Source organism: Musca vetustissima, unplaced genomic scaffold (genome assembly GCF_032173495.1).
Source record: "Musca vetustissima isolate MV318-11 ecotype Yass unplaced genomic scaffold, APGP_CSIRO_Mvet_v1 utg69497, whole genome shotgun sequence".
NCBI classification, from domain to species: domain Eukaryota; kingdom Metazoa; phylum Arthropoda; class Insecta; order Diptera; family Muscidae; genus Musca; species Musca vetustissima.
The window spans coordinates 40,442-54,633 of NW_026883721.1; the positions used below are offsets into that span (position 1 = coordinate 40,442).

At 31.8% G+C, this 14,192-nt stretch overlaps 1 protein-coding gene across 1 annotated transcript in view; it reads right to left on the reverse strand.

Moving 5' to 3' along the window:
• LOC133330747 (uncharacterized) overlaps positions 1–13,718 on the reverse strand; it is a 29,520-nt gene extending 15,802 nt beyond the window's left edge. The window contains exon 1 of the mRNA XM_061539159.1: positions 13,633–13,718. Coding sequence (XP_061395143.1) covers positions 13,633–13,718 — 86 coding nt within the window. The remainder of the gene's footprint in view (positions 1–13,632) is intronic.
• Positions 13,719–14,192: the final 474 nt, after the last annotated feature.

Consider the following 14,192-nt stretch of genomic DNA (forward strand, 5'->3'; position numbering starts at 1 on the left):
TTTAATTTATTTAAATCACGTTGAGAATCAGTAAATATTAAATTTTCAATGAAAATGACTTTTTTCGGTTCAAGTTTAAAAATAATTTTTTGTTTTACGGATGTAATTTAATCGTTATTACTAAAGCATTAAAATAATTAGTATGAACTAAAAATCAAATAATATGTGTGATTGCACCACATAATCACCAATTTAGGAAAAAACTAAATATTTCTTCAGTAAACACAAGTGCAGGTAATGTGGTATACCTTGAGTCTGCATGAAAAAAGCCAGCACTAGACAAAATCTCATTACTATTTGAAACATTTGTACTCTACGAGAGTCTACCACGAACCACAAGGATGAAAAACAAAGGCTATAAGTTTTAACGACTTCTCCATACAAAAATTTAATATTGCCATGTGTAGACATTATTACATATTAAACCTATCCGTTCAAAATCTTAACAGACATAAATCTCGAGCTAATTCGCATTCATTAAAAACAATAAATTATATAATATATCAATTGGACGTGAAAATTATACTATACCACATCAACATCATGTGGTATACCACATTACCTTCACTTTTTTTAAAATCACTTTTAATGGAATTTCAAATATTTTCTCAAATATCTCTTAAATTGTTAGAATAATTTTATTTTCAAATTGATACATGGAAAGACACACATGTAGCATGTTATGTGCAAAATTTCAATTTAACCGGATAAAAAATAAAAATTTGACAATCTAAAAACAAATGGTATACCACATTTGAATCACTTCCTATAATCTTGCAGTGACCTGTTAGGATTCCCACAACGATTTTGATCTGTCTCTTTCTTTCTCTCTCTCTTTCCTTCTTTTTATGTGACAACAGCGAAGAAGTTCTTAGGCGAGAGAATTCAGCCCAGATAGCTTTTGAGATTCTGCAAACATGTTCTCTCGACCATTTGTTACCGACTACCTCGCCGTAGAACAAGCGGATTTTGCCAATGAAATAGGCAATGGGTGGTTGCACAGATCTCTCAATCGGAAGATTGGACGACTATAAACCCCCTCGAGCAAGCTCGTGGCCTAAATCGTTCCTTCTATGTTGGTATGTTGCTATATAGTCACCGGTACCGTATTATCGGCAGTAAGTGTTTTGACTATGTCGGCCGCTTTCGTGATTGCAAGGATTTCGGCTTGAAAAACGCTACGTTTTATTTACGTTTACTTTTGAAACCACGAAATGAATAACCCCGTATATTGTAACATGCAATATTAAAACTATAGAAGTACTGCTCATTCATCTAAATATTGAAGTAGTTGACATTTTTTAACCAAAATTGCCAGACCGATGTTCTCAATCCTCGAACTTGATCATGATTACGCGGTGTGCAAAATATGACCCAAATCCGTTTCTTCTTTCGAGAGTTGTCGTCGTGTGCACCACGTAATATAAATATTAAATATATAATCTTTAAATTACATATCATGATAATTCCATTTAATACAATACAAACACAAAAATCTCAATTCGCTCACTTTGTTTCGAATTGCATTTAACAGCCGCGGCAATTTCGCATTTCCCTTAAAACCTCTTCAGTATCCAATTAAATGCAATGTGTATTCATTTCAAATTTTTTTGTAAATTGAAATTGTTGATATTTTACAATTTCCTGGTAATTTGATCAATTTGGTAGTGGAAACAAATATACATGAGGGATGGATGGATGCATGAAACGTGACATTTGTCATTAATTCTCGATAAAATGATTTTAGACGTGCCAATTTTTGTTGATTATTAACTGCAATGAGAATGAAATTGTCGATTCTATTCCAAAAAAAAAAAACCAATAAGACTATCAATAGAAAAAATGTTTGAATGTATTTGAGAGGTTTTTCTTTACACAATGGTTCATCTACCCAAAAAGATTAAGATATGGCGTAAGATATTGTGAAGTTTTTTTAGAATATGTATAAAAATCCTTATGAATCAATATGAACTATTGCATTTACTTTTCAATATCAATAAATTCGATATTAATTTGCCACAGACAATGGGGTATTGTATGGTGGCGGTGGTGGCATTTAATAAGAAATTTAAAGCATTAACCGTAAACAACAACAGCAACAATTTTATGTTAATATCAACTACACAAAAGGGCGCTTTGTATAAATGTGGCTTTTGTTGTGGCAAATTTTAAAGTCAAGCAAAAATATATTTTAGGTAATTTAATATCATTTAGTAGAAAATGTCATATTTAATCAGCTGATTCTTCGTTCGAAAAAATTCCCTGACAGACAGCTGTCGATAAGTGGTGGTGGCAATGCACCGGCCGCCAACCAATCCCTCATTTCATAACCCATAATAATAAATAGATAAGAAGACAGGATGATGTAGAAGTGTTTATTAAACTGAGCTATGTATGCACACATACATATGTGTATAACAAAAAACGAGGTTAGGTTAGCGAGAACAATTTATGGCCGACAAATATGAACTCGGGGAAGATCATAGAAATTTCTCTTATAGCACACTGCTTATCGTCCAAGCACATTCGATGTTTTATTCTAAGAAAAACGGAACATGAATATCTGTGGATTCCAAAAACTTCGCCGAGAATCCGAGAGATTGGGCAAATCTCTGATGAAGATGCGGCGATTCATTGAAACCTTACAGACTTTCTATCGTGCAGGAAATAATGACTTTAAATTTCTGAAAACTATTAAGAGAAATTTCGACATTTATCAGCCAGTCCTGTATGACAAAATTCTGGCAAAGTCCCCTATTTTTTATGGAACCATTCACATTCAATGTAAAATACATGGATCAATATACAGGCTTACCTCTTGTTTAGTAAAATTATTTTTATTTTTTTTTTTGAAATTGTTTCCAGAGGAAATTATTTTTACCTTAATTATGGGGATATATTTATTTCTTTGGGAACCTAACCGGTTACCCGGTTGTTTGACCCGGAAGTTCGAATAGACTACATTGTAGACTGGTTCCCTATTATATTCTACTACATTTGCTAGATTTAAATAACGTTGATGCCGCAGATATTGGATACAAGCTAGGAGTGGTTCTCGGTTAAGCCAGTAAGAGAGGACAATGTTATGACCATCTGTAAAATTGATCCTCGTCAGTATCTGCTGTCGGCAGGCACACCTGCCTTGTTTATATCTTTATGAACAATGATAATCAAATCAGTCCAATATAAAATTGGCAGTTATAAAAATTCCTATCAAGGCAATAAAATGACCGACACTTCAAAAAACTTCGTTTTTGTTTTTTTTTTTTCGACCCACTTTGAACATTTAGTGCAAGTGAAATATCAGAACAGATAATTGGTTATATGGCGGCAATTATTGGTGGTTTGGCAAACGACTTAATCAAACGTAAAGGAACGAAACCGAACCAGTTGAATGTGGCATTGACTCTCCTTTCTGGAAGTAAAAAAAACGACACAACTCAACACAACTAAAAAAACAGAGAATGTGAAATGTTGTCCTCCTAACAACATATCAAATTACCAATCAATCATAAGCCATTAATCCAATTTGAATAACTAGCCGAGGTGGAGTGGTGAGAGGCAAAGAGTTGACAGGGTTCTTAGTTACAGCAATCATTTACAGGCGAACGATTTTTTGTTTGTGTTAAGGCGACGACAATGAACTAACTCTTCATGGAACACGTACATATTTAGCAGTAGCAGCAATGGCCTGCCAACAAGTAGGTAGCCGAATAGTAGAATATCCACAGACAGTGAAGTGCGATGAGTGTAAAGTGTAAATGTGTGCTCAATATGGTCAACGATTGTCAAGGACAATTAAGGAATTAATTGGAAGAGGAGGTGGAGGGTGCATTTCAGAATTGGATATCATTTAATTTTTGTATAGACATTTTTCAAGTAAGCAATTTGAAGGCAAATCATCACACTACATTTATTGGACTTTTAAGTTAATTTTAATTGTTGCTATAGCCGTTCCGCTTAATTACATAATTTGTAATTTGCTAACAACTGTTAAATATCTCTTGTATTTGTTCGATGGCACGTAATAATAATTGTTTTAAAACACACGTTTGTATGGGTGAAACAATTATTGAATGTGTTTGAATTAAATGTTTCAATTCAAAATTTAAAACTGGGTGTGTCCTAAGTTATCTAGTATTTTTGTTATAACATATGGTATTTTCTAGAACATGCTAGATTATTCTATTAATGGAAATAGTTTTTTTTTTCGATTTTCCTGTCCTCCCATATCCTACCCTCAAATTGAAAATGGGCAAACATATCCAAGGCTGTTATCGGCCCCAAAATTATGGACATAGAACATATCAAGACGTCAATTCATGCTATAACAATTAAAATATCCTCTAACACTGCTCAACCGAAACTCAACAATTTTAGAGAAAATCACATTATTTGTCTGTTTCAGTACTTTTGTAATAGTCATTTTAATAGTAAAGCTAGTAAAAGGGAAACATTTCAATATCGCTCTTAGAGTACAAAATAATTTGAAAAGTTCGGGAACACATATCTAAGAAATGTGTCAAAATTAGATGACAATACTTCAAAATCAATATAATAGCCATTCAGAAGTTGGCATTCCTGTTTACTACTTTTACTCGTTCAAATTTCTCGAGCAAAAAGTTTACAAAGAGAACACCATTTTGTTTTGTGTTCTCTTAAAATTGGTTCAAAGTTTTACTAGTTTTGTAGGTTTGTAAAAATAGTAGATTCTTTTAGGTTCTGGGACGGAACTTATATTACTAATAATTGTAACTTCAATCTACTCACTAGTTTCATCTGTTTGATTGGACGTCATTTCATGTTAATATTTTGACACATGTCAACGATATATGACATTTTTCAGATATAATAGGATCGTTCCTTTACTTTCCTAGTAACATTTAGTCGGTGAGAATTTTCAGAGAGTAAATACGTTTCGTTCTCATAAGAGAAAAAAGAAAATATAGTATCGACACAGTGAATAAAATAACAAACAATTTGGCGCAAATAAGAAAAACAGCATTTTTATTAGAAAAATAGATAGATAACAAGCGGAAAATCTATGTTGGTTTTTCCATCCATTTTTATGTTTAATGATAAAAAATCAATATAATATTCATAAAACAATCAAATTGATTAAGAACAATTTTGTTGTTTGTTTACAAAACAGCTGATTAAAGAGCAGCTGATGGTATAAAAAAATCTTACTGAGTAAATTTTTCCTTGTAAGAATTTGCAAATACTCAGTAACACATCTGTCAAATCTGCTCTCTCAATTCACACTTTTTGAAATCGAGAATATTTTCGAGGTCAACGAGAATAGGTTGTCCTGAAGGTAGCAGATTAATTAAAATATAAACCATGCTCTGCTGTTAAAACATGTTTTTCTTCATGTTGCTGTTTTATTTTTTTTCTAAACTAAACATAAACGACATTCTTGTTTTATTTCTTTTAATGAATACTTTAGATTATCATACGTCACTAGAATTTTTATAGAGTATCAAAGTGTATATTCCCCATATAAACGCCAATAAACATCATTCATTACTTCAAATATCTTCTTCTCCGGACAGATCAAAAGAACCGTTTGGGATCAATTGATCTGATAAAAATATTATTTTCTGCACATCATAATATCGAAGCCTCCGAACCATAGTATGATAAGTCGACTTAGCATGTTTTAAAGTTCTTTACGTTTTTAGATACTACGGTCCTTAATTTAAATTCTCTGAAATTTTGGTAATCATCGGCCAATTCAAACCAAAGTTATAAGCAAAAATGTACTTAGCATGGCACGTAAGATTTAAGAAACTTCCATACTTTGAGAGCTTCTGCTGAAAAACTTACTTTTCAGACTTAGCATACTATTCTTCGGAGGCGTCGATATGAGTCATTTATTTTGAATGTTCTTTAAGTAATGTTTTCTAATAGCGAGATATATAAAGTTTTGGATTTGTTTCAAAAAGTATTATTAAGTGGTATTAATTTTGTTTGTATCTTTGTGTCCTTAAACATGATAGAATATATAACGTAATATGTTTTGTAAACCAATACTTTTATCAGAACTTAAAAATGGACTTAAAGCACTATCAAAATAAACGACTCATATAATCATTATTTATTTTTTTATGATACTTTTAATCTATTTGTCAAAGAAAAAAAAAACGCATTTTTTCATCGGCAACCCAATGAAGTACGAGCATGCAAAAAAAAAAAAAAATTATAAATATGTACACATGTAGATGTCTAACACAAACAACAATTTGTTGTTGATATTTTTAATTATCAACTGTATATCAAACTTCAACCAAAAAAAAAAAAAAAAAAAAACGTAAACAAATCGAAGTGAAAAATTAATGATATGGCAACAAAACAATAACCAAATGCAAATAAACAAATAAATATGTATGGACATATGTGACTTCTTCGTAATAAATAAGCCGTATAAATAAATAAATACGACAAACAAAATTTGCAAATGAAGTTGTGGTGACAACAAACTCTTCAATCATTTCGAAAAATCGCCGCACATGTGATCTCTTATTTTGGCACTGTTTTTTTTTTAATCCATTTTATATAAAAAATTAATTGTTTACCTTATTTATACCCTACCCTACCAAATCGTTAGGTATAGAGAATGCTGTAGATGTGAGTTTGTCACAATAACATCTTGCAATGTATAATTTTAATCGATTTAGTATCTATTGTGAAGTTTTGAAGAATATACAGTGACTGCAAAAAATAGTAAGTTAAGTATTTGCTAAACTTTTAAAATAAGCAACATTGATGATGATCAGATGTACACCGTCACCGATTGAATTGTACACTGGCTTCCAATAATACAAATTTAGTAAGCTACAAGAAAAAAAAAATGGATCATATAATTTTTAACACCAAGATTTTTTCTGCAAATCAGCATCATGGCTAAAATAAACACCTTCTAGGCTCTCCAACTCAAACTATTTTTTCCTCTCTTCCATTCTCTTTTTCCTTTCCCTTTTCTTTTCAGGTATCAAGGATGATCACAATGGATTGAATGGTCAACCTAACCTAAAAGGTATAGTTTCGACCGAATTAAATATAGAAAATACTTTTGGGATGGGGAAAGTGAAACCAATTCGAAAAATTAATGCATTATGAGCCAGATATTCCATTTTTAGGTCATAATTTTATTTATGAAACAAATAAATAGGGTGTATCGAAAAAGGGGGTAAACTTTTTTTATGAAATTTATATTAAACACATTTTGTAGAGCTATGGCATCGATTACACATAAAAAAATCAGATTTTGAAAATCAAATAAAGCAAATAAAAATAACGGATCACACACAAGAAAATATTCAATATTTCATTTCTTAGCAGATTAAAACTATGGCAAAAATTAATTAAAATTGAAATATAGCTAATTTGGTTGAAAAACATACCCAAAATACAGAATAATGCGGATTCGAAACCTTATGCAATATTAAACATTTTTGGTACGAATATTTCTTACCCAAAATAAAAACTTTGAAGGAATTTGCTTGGAAACGAGAATAAAATCGTTAAAATATCGAAATTAGTGGTTACCGTTTTATGAACCTACCCCAAATAGTAGACCAAAATTGATCATTTTTGGTAATTACAACCAATATGGTTAAAGGTTTGACTAATATCTTCAATTTTATCATCAACATGCTATGTTTGCAAAAGTAAATGAATGATCCTTCGCCCTAAAAAGGCATAAAAACAGAACTCAAGTAAATTTTAATTGTTTTAAATGCAATTTTCAACGACTATTTTTTATTATTGGCAATTACTTTTAAGTTTATGAATTCTCGCAGACGGTCGCCAAATTCTGGACAAAGACTCTGTCAGGGCTATAACCACTGAAATATCCTCTGGCACGTGTAACTCAAAAAAAGTTGAAAATACGTGTTTTAAATTACTATAATTTCATATAAATATTTTGTCATATATTATTTATATATAAAAATTTTGAAATAGCAGAACTTTTGTCGGAACTTCCGAATATTGTAACTGGTATAATATTAAAAACAATGGTGCTATACCGACGATGTCGCTTGTATTCAAATTACAATTGATAATGACTGTCAAGGAACTGGCAAAATTGATTGCTATAAGCTATAGCCGTTGTAATCAAAATCATATAAATACACAACGTTTTTTTAGCTGGATACTTGTTTGATGCCGTCGTTATTATAGCGGCATGTCGTTGAAAAGTGTGTAATTTCAATACGATATATAGGTCAATCGTACTTGGAATTACAATATTAACATACTACTGTAATATTAACATACTACTTTCCCATACAAATAGAACACAGAAACGGACATGGAAACTTATTTCGTATATATAGTCAACAACAATCCCTTTTCACAGATAGCTATAGCCGGTGGTGCTTTGATTTATGTACTGCAAATCGTTTTCATCAGATATTTACGTTGCACAGAAAACCGTGTTGTGGCCGCCCTCTTTCACTAAGGCAACCCCCTGTGTCAGACAATTTTTGACGTTTAATCTTATCAGTGCGTCCAGGCGCTGATAACAAATATTCCAAAAAAGAAGAAGGCAAATGAATACATTGCGCGGCAATATAACAACAAACAGATAGACAGACACTTTTTTACACATTTCTATTTGTTTATTTACTCGACTGCAACTATAAATCTATAAATGTAAACATCAGAGAGTGAGTATGGAGTACAATATATTGTTGCTGTAGCGTGGGATATATGAAGCTGTCAGCTTGTTTTGTCACTTCCACATCAGATGAAATATGAACTCTCGTGTTTTTTTGAGAGAGAAAAACAAAACAAATAAATGAATAACAAAATGACAACAGTCTGCCCCTAGGCAACAAAATTTAATTAGGGAAAAATATGGAATATGCAACTTTTTTTCTGTTCGCAATAGAGAAAAAAGAGTTTTTTCTAGAAAATTAAATAAATAATTATAATTGAGTATGGAAATATGATATATTTGGATGGATTAATTACAATGATTGGGAATGAAAAATAATGGGTATTTTACACAATTAATGACATATTTTAGGTTTGCCAAAACTAAATCAAGGAAAAATTCACCTTTGGAATTTTCAATTTCAATATAGGCTACGTATTTTTTGATCAAAACTGAAATCCAATTTCATAAAATAAAATATAGTTTTGATTAATGTAATAATAATGAAAAATTGTATCCATTACGAAATTTTGCCTTTTCGTTTTAAATAAGCTAGCGGACATCTTCAACAATCCACTCTAATCCATGTTCCAATTACTGGTCTGTAGATATTACCAAAGATAAACAACTTTAGAGTTTCCACCTAACCAAACCTCGACTTGCTAGTGTGTTCCTCTTCTATATCAGCGAATTTAACAATAGAGTATTGATATAATAATTAGTAAAGTCATGAAATATATCGTGGGCCTATATATCCCATCTTCGAACTTGTCCTGCCTGCGAACAAAAGACAACCCTATGCAAAATTTCAGCACCCTATCTCAATTCCTTCAGAAGATAGCGTGATTACAACAGACGTACGGACAGACGGACGGACAGGGCTAAATCGTCTTAGAATTTTACCCTGATTAAGTATATATATAATTTATAGGGGCGAAAATGAATAGAAAATGAATATTTCGATGTATGTATTAAAAATTTTGTTACCATATACGACCAAAAAATACTAATTTACAGCGAATTCGGTTGAAAAACACACGAAGAAACCCCAATTTACCGAAAATTAGGGGTACCCTTATATGGGGGCTATCCGAAAAATGGACCAGTATTTATAATTTTAATATACTTAATATACTGAATTACAGCCAATTCGGTGGACAAATACGATCAATACCCCAAAAAACTGAAAATTAGGGGGTACCCTTTAATTGGGCCTACAAGAATTTTTTATATGCCGTTTAAACATTTCAAATTACAACACTGTAGGTGGTTGTAAAAGCGGCCTTCACACCAGTCAAGCCAATCTATTACGAGGATATGAATTCCTTACTCTGGTAATGTCTAGTTGTAGATTTCGAATTTGGTTCTATTTTAATAGGTATTCTTCAAAATTGTAAAAATTAAAGTATAAAACGGCATATACATTATAGCTTTTTACCGGGTTAACCTACTTTATGAGGATTTATTTGACATATACGCAAAGGAATTGACAATTGAAACCCACTGGGTTAACGAAATCCGGTTAAATGTAAACGTGCTATAAATTCCCTAATTATTATTTTTACTTTCCCTCCTTACTTGTCGATACGATTTCAATTCATTGTAAAATTGTACTTTTTTATTTAGTAAAAAAAAATAAACACTGACAATTGAATAACAATCCCGATTGTCTTATCAGTGTTGTTATAACAACAAAAAGGTCACACGAATATTCACACTTTTGGTTGAAGAGACTATAATATTTTGAAATGTAAACGAACCCAAGTATGTTGAACTTCTCGATTTCATTATGATGAGACTTGGCGTTATGGACAGGCGGTAGATAATGACATTTACATTTGATATATGTACGTATGTATGTATGAGCAGAGCTTAATAGGTGGTATGCTTAATAATATGTCCCAACTTAAAATGCAACGACCTACAAGTAAGTAAGTACATAATGCTATTGAAAACATGAGACACAAATATTTTTGCTAAACATTTTCAATGGTGAAACGTCGAAAAAATGCCAGAGGTGATTCCGTATGCCAAGAAAAAAAAAGAAAACATCAAGGCTTTTCAGAAGAATAAGGAGAGAAGTAACAATTATTATCCGATCACTGAAACCATTTTGAACTTACATTTTGGACATTTGTAATGAATTTTTTAACAAACTGAGAGTATCAGTACTAACTTCATTTTTATAACTATGAATCTAAAATTAGATTTCAACCCATGAAATCTTAAGTTCAGTCGTTCAATCAAAACGGTTATTCTATTTGAAATTCTAGGTTCCAACATTGTATCATATAGTTCGGTGTCAAAGGATTAAGATTACAATCAGACCCAAAGAACAGTTTCGCGATTTGGTCGTCCTATGGTCCACGGTTGAGAATAATATAATCTGATCAAAATTAACAAAATTCGATCGTCTTGTCTCCATAGACTTTAAATTTCGAAATGTAATAAAATCGTCATGGAATTTTATAATTGAAAATAGAATGTCATTGTTTTCCATTTCACTTTAAATATTTTCCGTTTTTATCGTCATTTTTAAATATATATCTTTGAATATTTATAATATCTTGAAATAAACAAGTAATCCACATTATAAAAATACCTTTTTTTAGTGGGACTGTTATCGCAAACACCGTATTTGGCATTGCATTTTTTTATTTTAATTTTATTATTACAATATTGCCATAAATTATTGATTTGTGCTTAACAAATATCATCCTTTAATTTAGAATTTTGCCAATATTTACGATATGGCTATAAAAATATATGTAAGTACTACATACTAAGATATATACAAATATTTATGTCTATATATTATAATCGTGACTTACATTCCAACAAAACACTTATGAAACTTGAATACACGTTATTTTCATATATGAGCACGTATATTCAATAAATATATACTCGTCTCAATATATATGTTTGTATGCATGTTCGTATTGATGTACTCCAAACTACAATTATATATTTTCCATTACTTTTCCCATTCCATTCCAGCCAGCAATGGCGTTGGAGGTGGAGGTGCTGGTAGTGGTCGCCGTAATTTAATGCGATACTTTAATGACTTTTATTGTAAATGCATGGAATATATTCAGTGACAAACCGTTAATACCGGTATAGACAATTAAATTACACGTAAGTATGTGACATTTCATATTGTGGTCGATATTATCCGCTGACCGACCATACGACGGAGGTAATTCAAATGTCAAAGTTAATATTTACGTAAAAGTTTTTTCACAACAGAGCGACTGGCAATTTGAGTCAATTATTTTGAAATTAGTTCTACTGGAAATATGTAGGGATTTCCATAAATTATGTACCAAAAATATTTTTGGTAGATTGGTATTATTCTCCTGGCTAAATTGCTATTCTGAAGAATACAATAATAATATGGCGTTTCAAGATTGGTAAGTACATACTAAGAAAAGTAAATGAATCGATTCTGCTATGTGGCAGTGTGGTTTGTGTCTAAAACCATAACGCAAAAGCTACAAAAGCTAAACAAAAGCATCAGGATCAAATGCAGGAGATTCTAGCTGAACACCATAGGAAATAAATAGATTTATTGGCCACACATTAAGAATGAATGAGCATAGCCTAACCAGAATGGCGTTTGAATGGAAACCAAGAGAATTGTGAAATCGACAAAATAACCTTAAATGAGAAGAAAACAAAACAGCGGCCACTAAAAGATTAAGATGGTGTTTATCACAGGAAGAGTAACAGAAAAAAAATTAAGTAGTGATATAGGAATCCCAATAAAGACTAGGTGACCAAATATAGAGACTGACGGGGCCGACTATATAATACCCTTCACCACTTAGGGTATATACAAAAAATGCTACTAAGATTTTTATTGTAACGGGCGTAGTATTTTTGATGCACCATGAAATCGGTCAAAAACGTATTTTATCTGCAGGCAGATCAAGTTCGAAGATGGGATATATAGGTCCACGTTTAGGTATAGGTCCCTTATAAGGGCATCCCCAAATTTTCGATATTTTGGGGTTCTTGAGCGCGTTTTTCAAAAGAATTCGCTGAAATTTGTACTTTGGACATTTTATTGGGTACTAAATTTCTCCACTATAATATAGATCGACTTTTTCTGGTAGCCCCCATATAACGGTATCGTACAAGGTATGAAATTCTAAGACGATATAGCCATCTGTTGTAATAATTTCGCCTTCGTGATAAAAAAAACTCGAACCTAACTATAATGAGATATATCGGCCAGCATTTAGGCATCTTCCCCATATAATGATACCTCCTGAGATATTAAACTAAAATATTGGGTTCGAAACTGACCTATATAGGTCAATTCTTACACTATGTAATCATAGCCTCATATAACTTTACATTCTCAAATGCAGTAGTTTAAGAATTTTATTTTGCATTTTAAGTACCTGTCAGTATACATATGGCCTGTCCAATTTTTTTTACTTCTTTTTTTAATTTTTAATTTAATTAATAAGTACAGATGGAGGTTTTTTGCGGAAAACTCCAAATGTAATAATTTTTAAGGTATTACTTATTAAGCCTTACGACTGGTCCGTGTTCAAAGAACCCCTACGAACATTCCATATGAATTATTACGAGGATTTACTTCCGTATACTTTCGACTTATGTTGATCAAACATTCGGAAATAGTTTTCAATTACATTCCTTGACAAAATTAAAAAATGCCATGATATGCCAACATTTCATTTTATTTAGCGTGCGAATTTGTGCAGTTCGAAATTGTATGAGGGATTTTCGGGCAGAATTTCTGCCTGTCGTATGTCCTACTTTTCAGATATTATTACTTCAATGACGTAGTTCTATTTTGTTTTCTGGTAAATCACATCAATTGTAATCGAGTTATAATTAATTACCTGCAGGTAATTCTAGAGCAATAATCACAAAAAATCGAAGGACGACACTTTACTCTATTGTAGGCTATGGGCTATAGTATGTGGTCTTACCTAACATGGTATGGCTGACTTGTGCCAGTACTCCAATCGGCGTGTTCAATGTCCGAAGAGTTCTTTGTTGTGTTGTCGCAGGGCATTTCTTTGCTGTTGTTTTGCTCTTTTCTTTCTTTACCCTGTTGTTCGTTCGTTCGTGTGGTCCGGGTGGGCTAGTTGGGCGGCGACGGTCTCTGTCGGTCAATGGTGTGGTGGTGACCAACTTTTTGTTGTGGCTGCCTGCCTGCCTGGCTGCTACTAGTGTTTTGTTGAGTCAAATATTTCTTTGTCTTTTTGTTGCTGCAATTTTTTGTTGTTTAAAGAAAACAAATTGTAAAATAATTAAAACAAAACACCAATTCGCACAATGATGCGGCTACGATGATGATTGGGGGTTATTCAGCATTCATTCATGATTATTTTTATTTATTTTTTTTTCAAATACTTTGCAGATTATTTTGTATTATAATTATTGGTGTTTACTCTTTTGTTTGATTTCACTTTATTCTGCCGATGACTGGTTTCATCCTGCATTTCAACGATTGTTTAGCACTGTTTGTGATTCACTGAAAATTTTG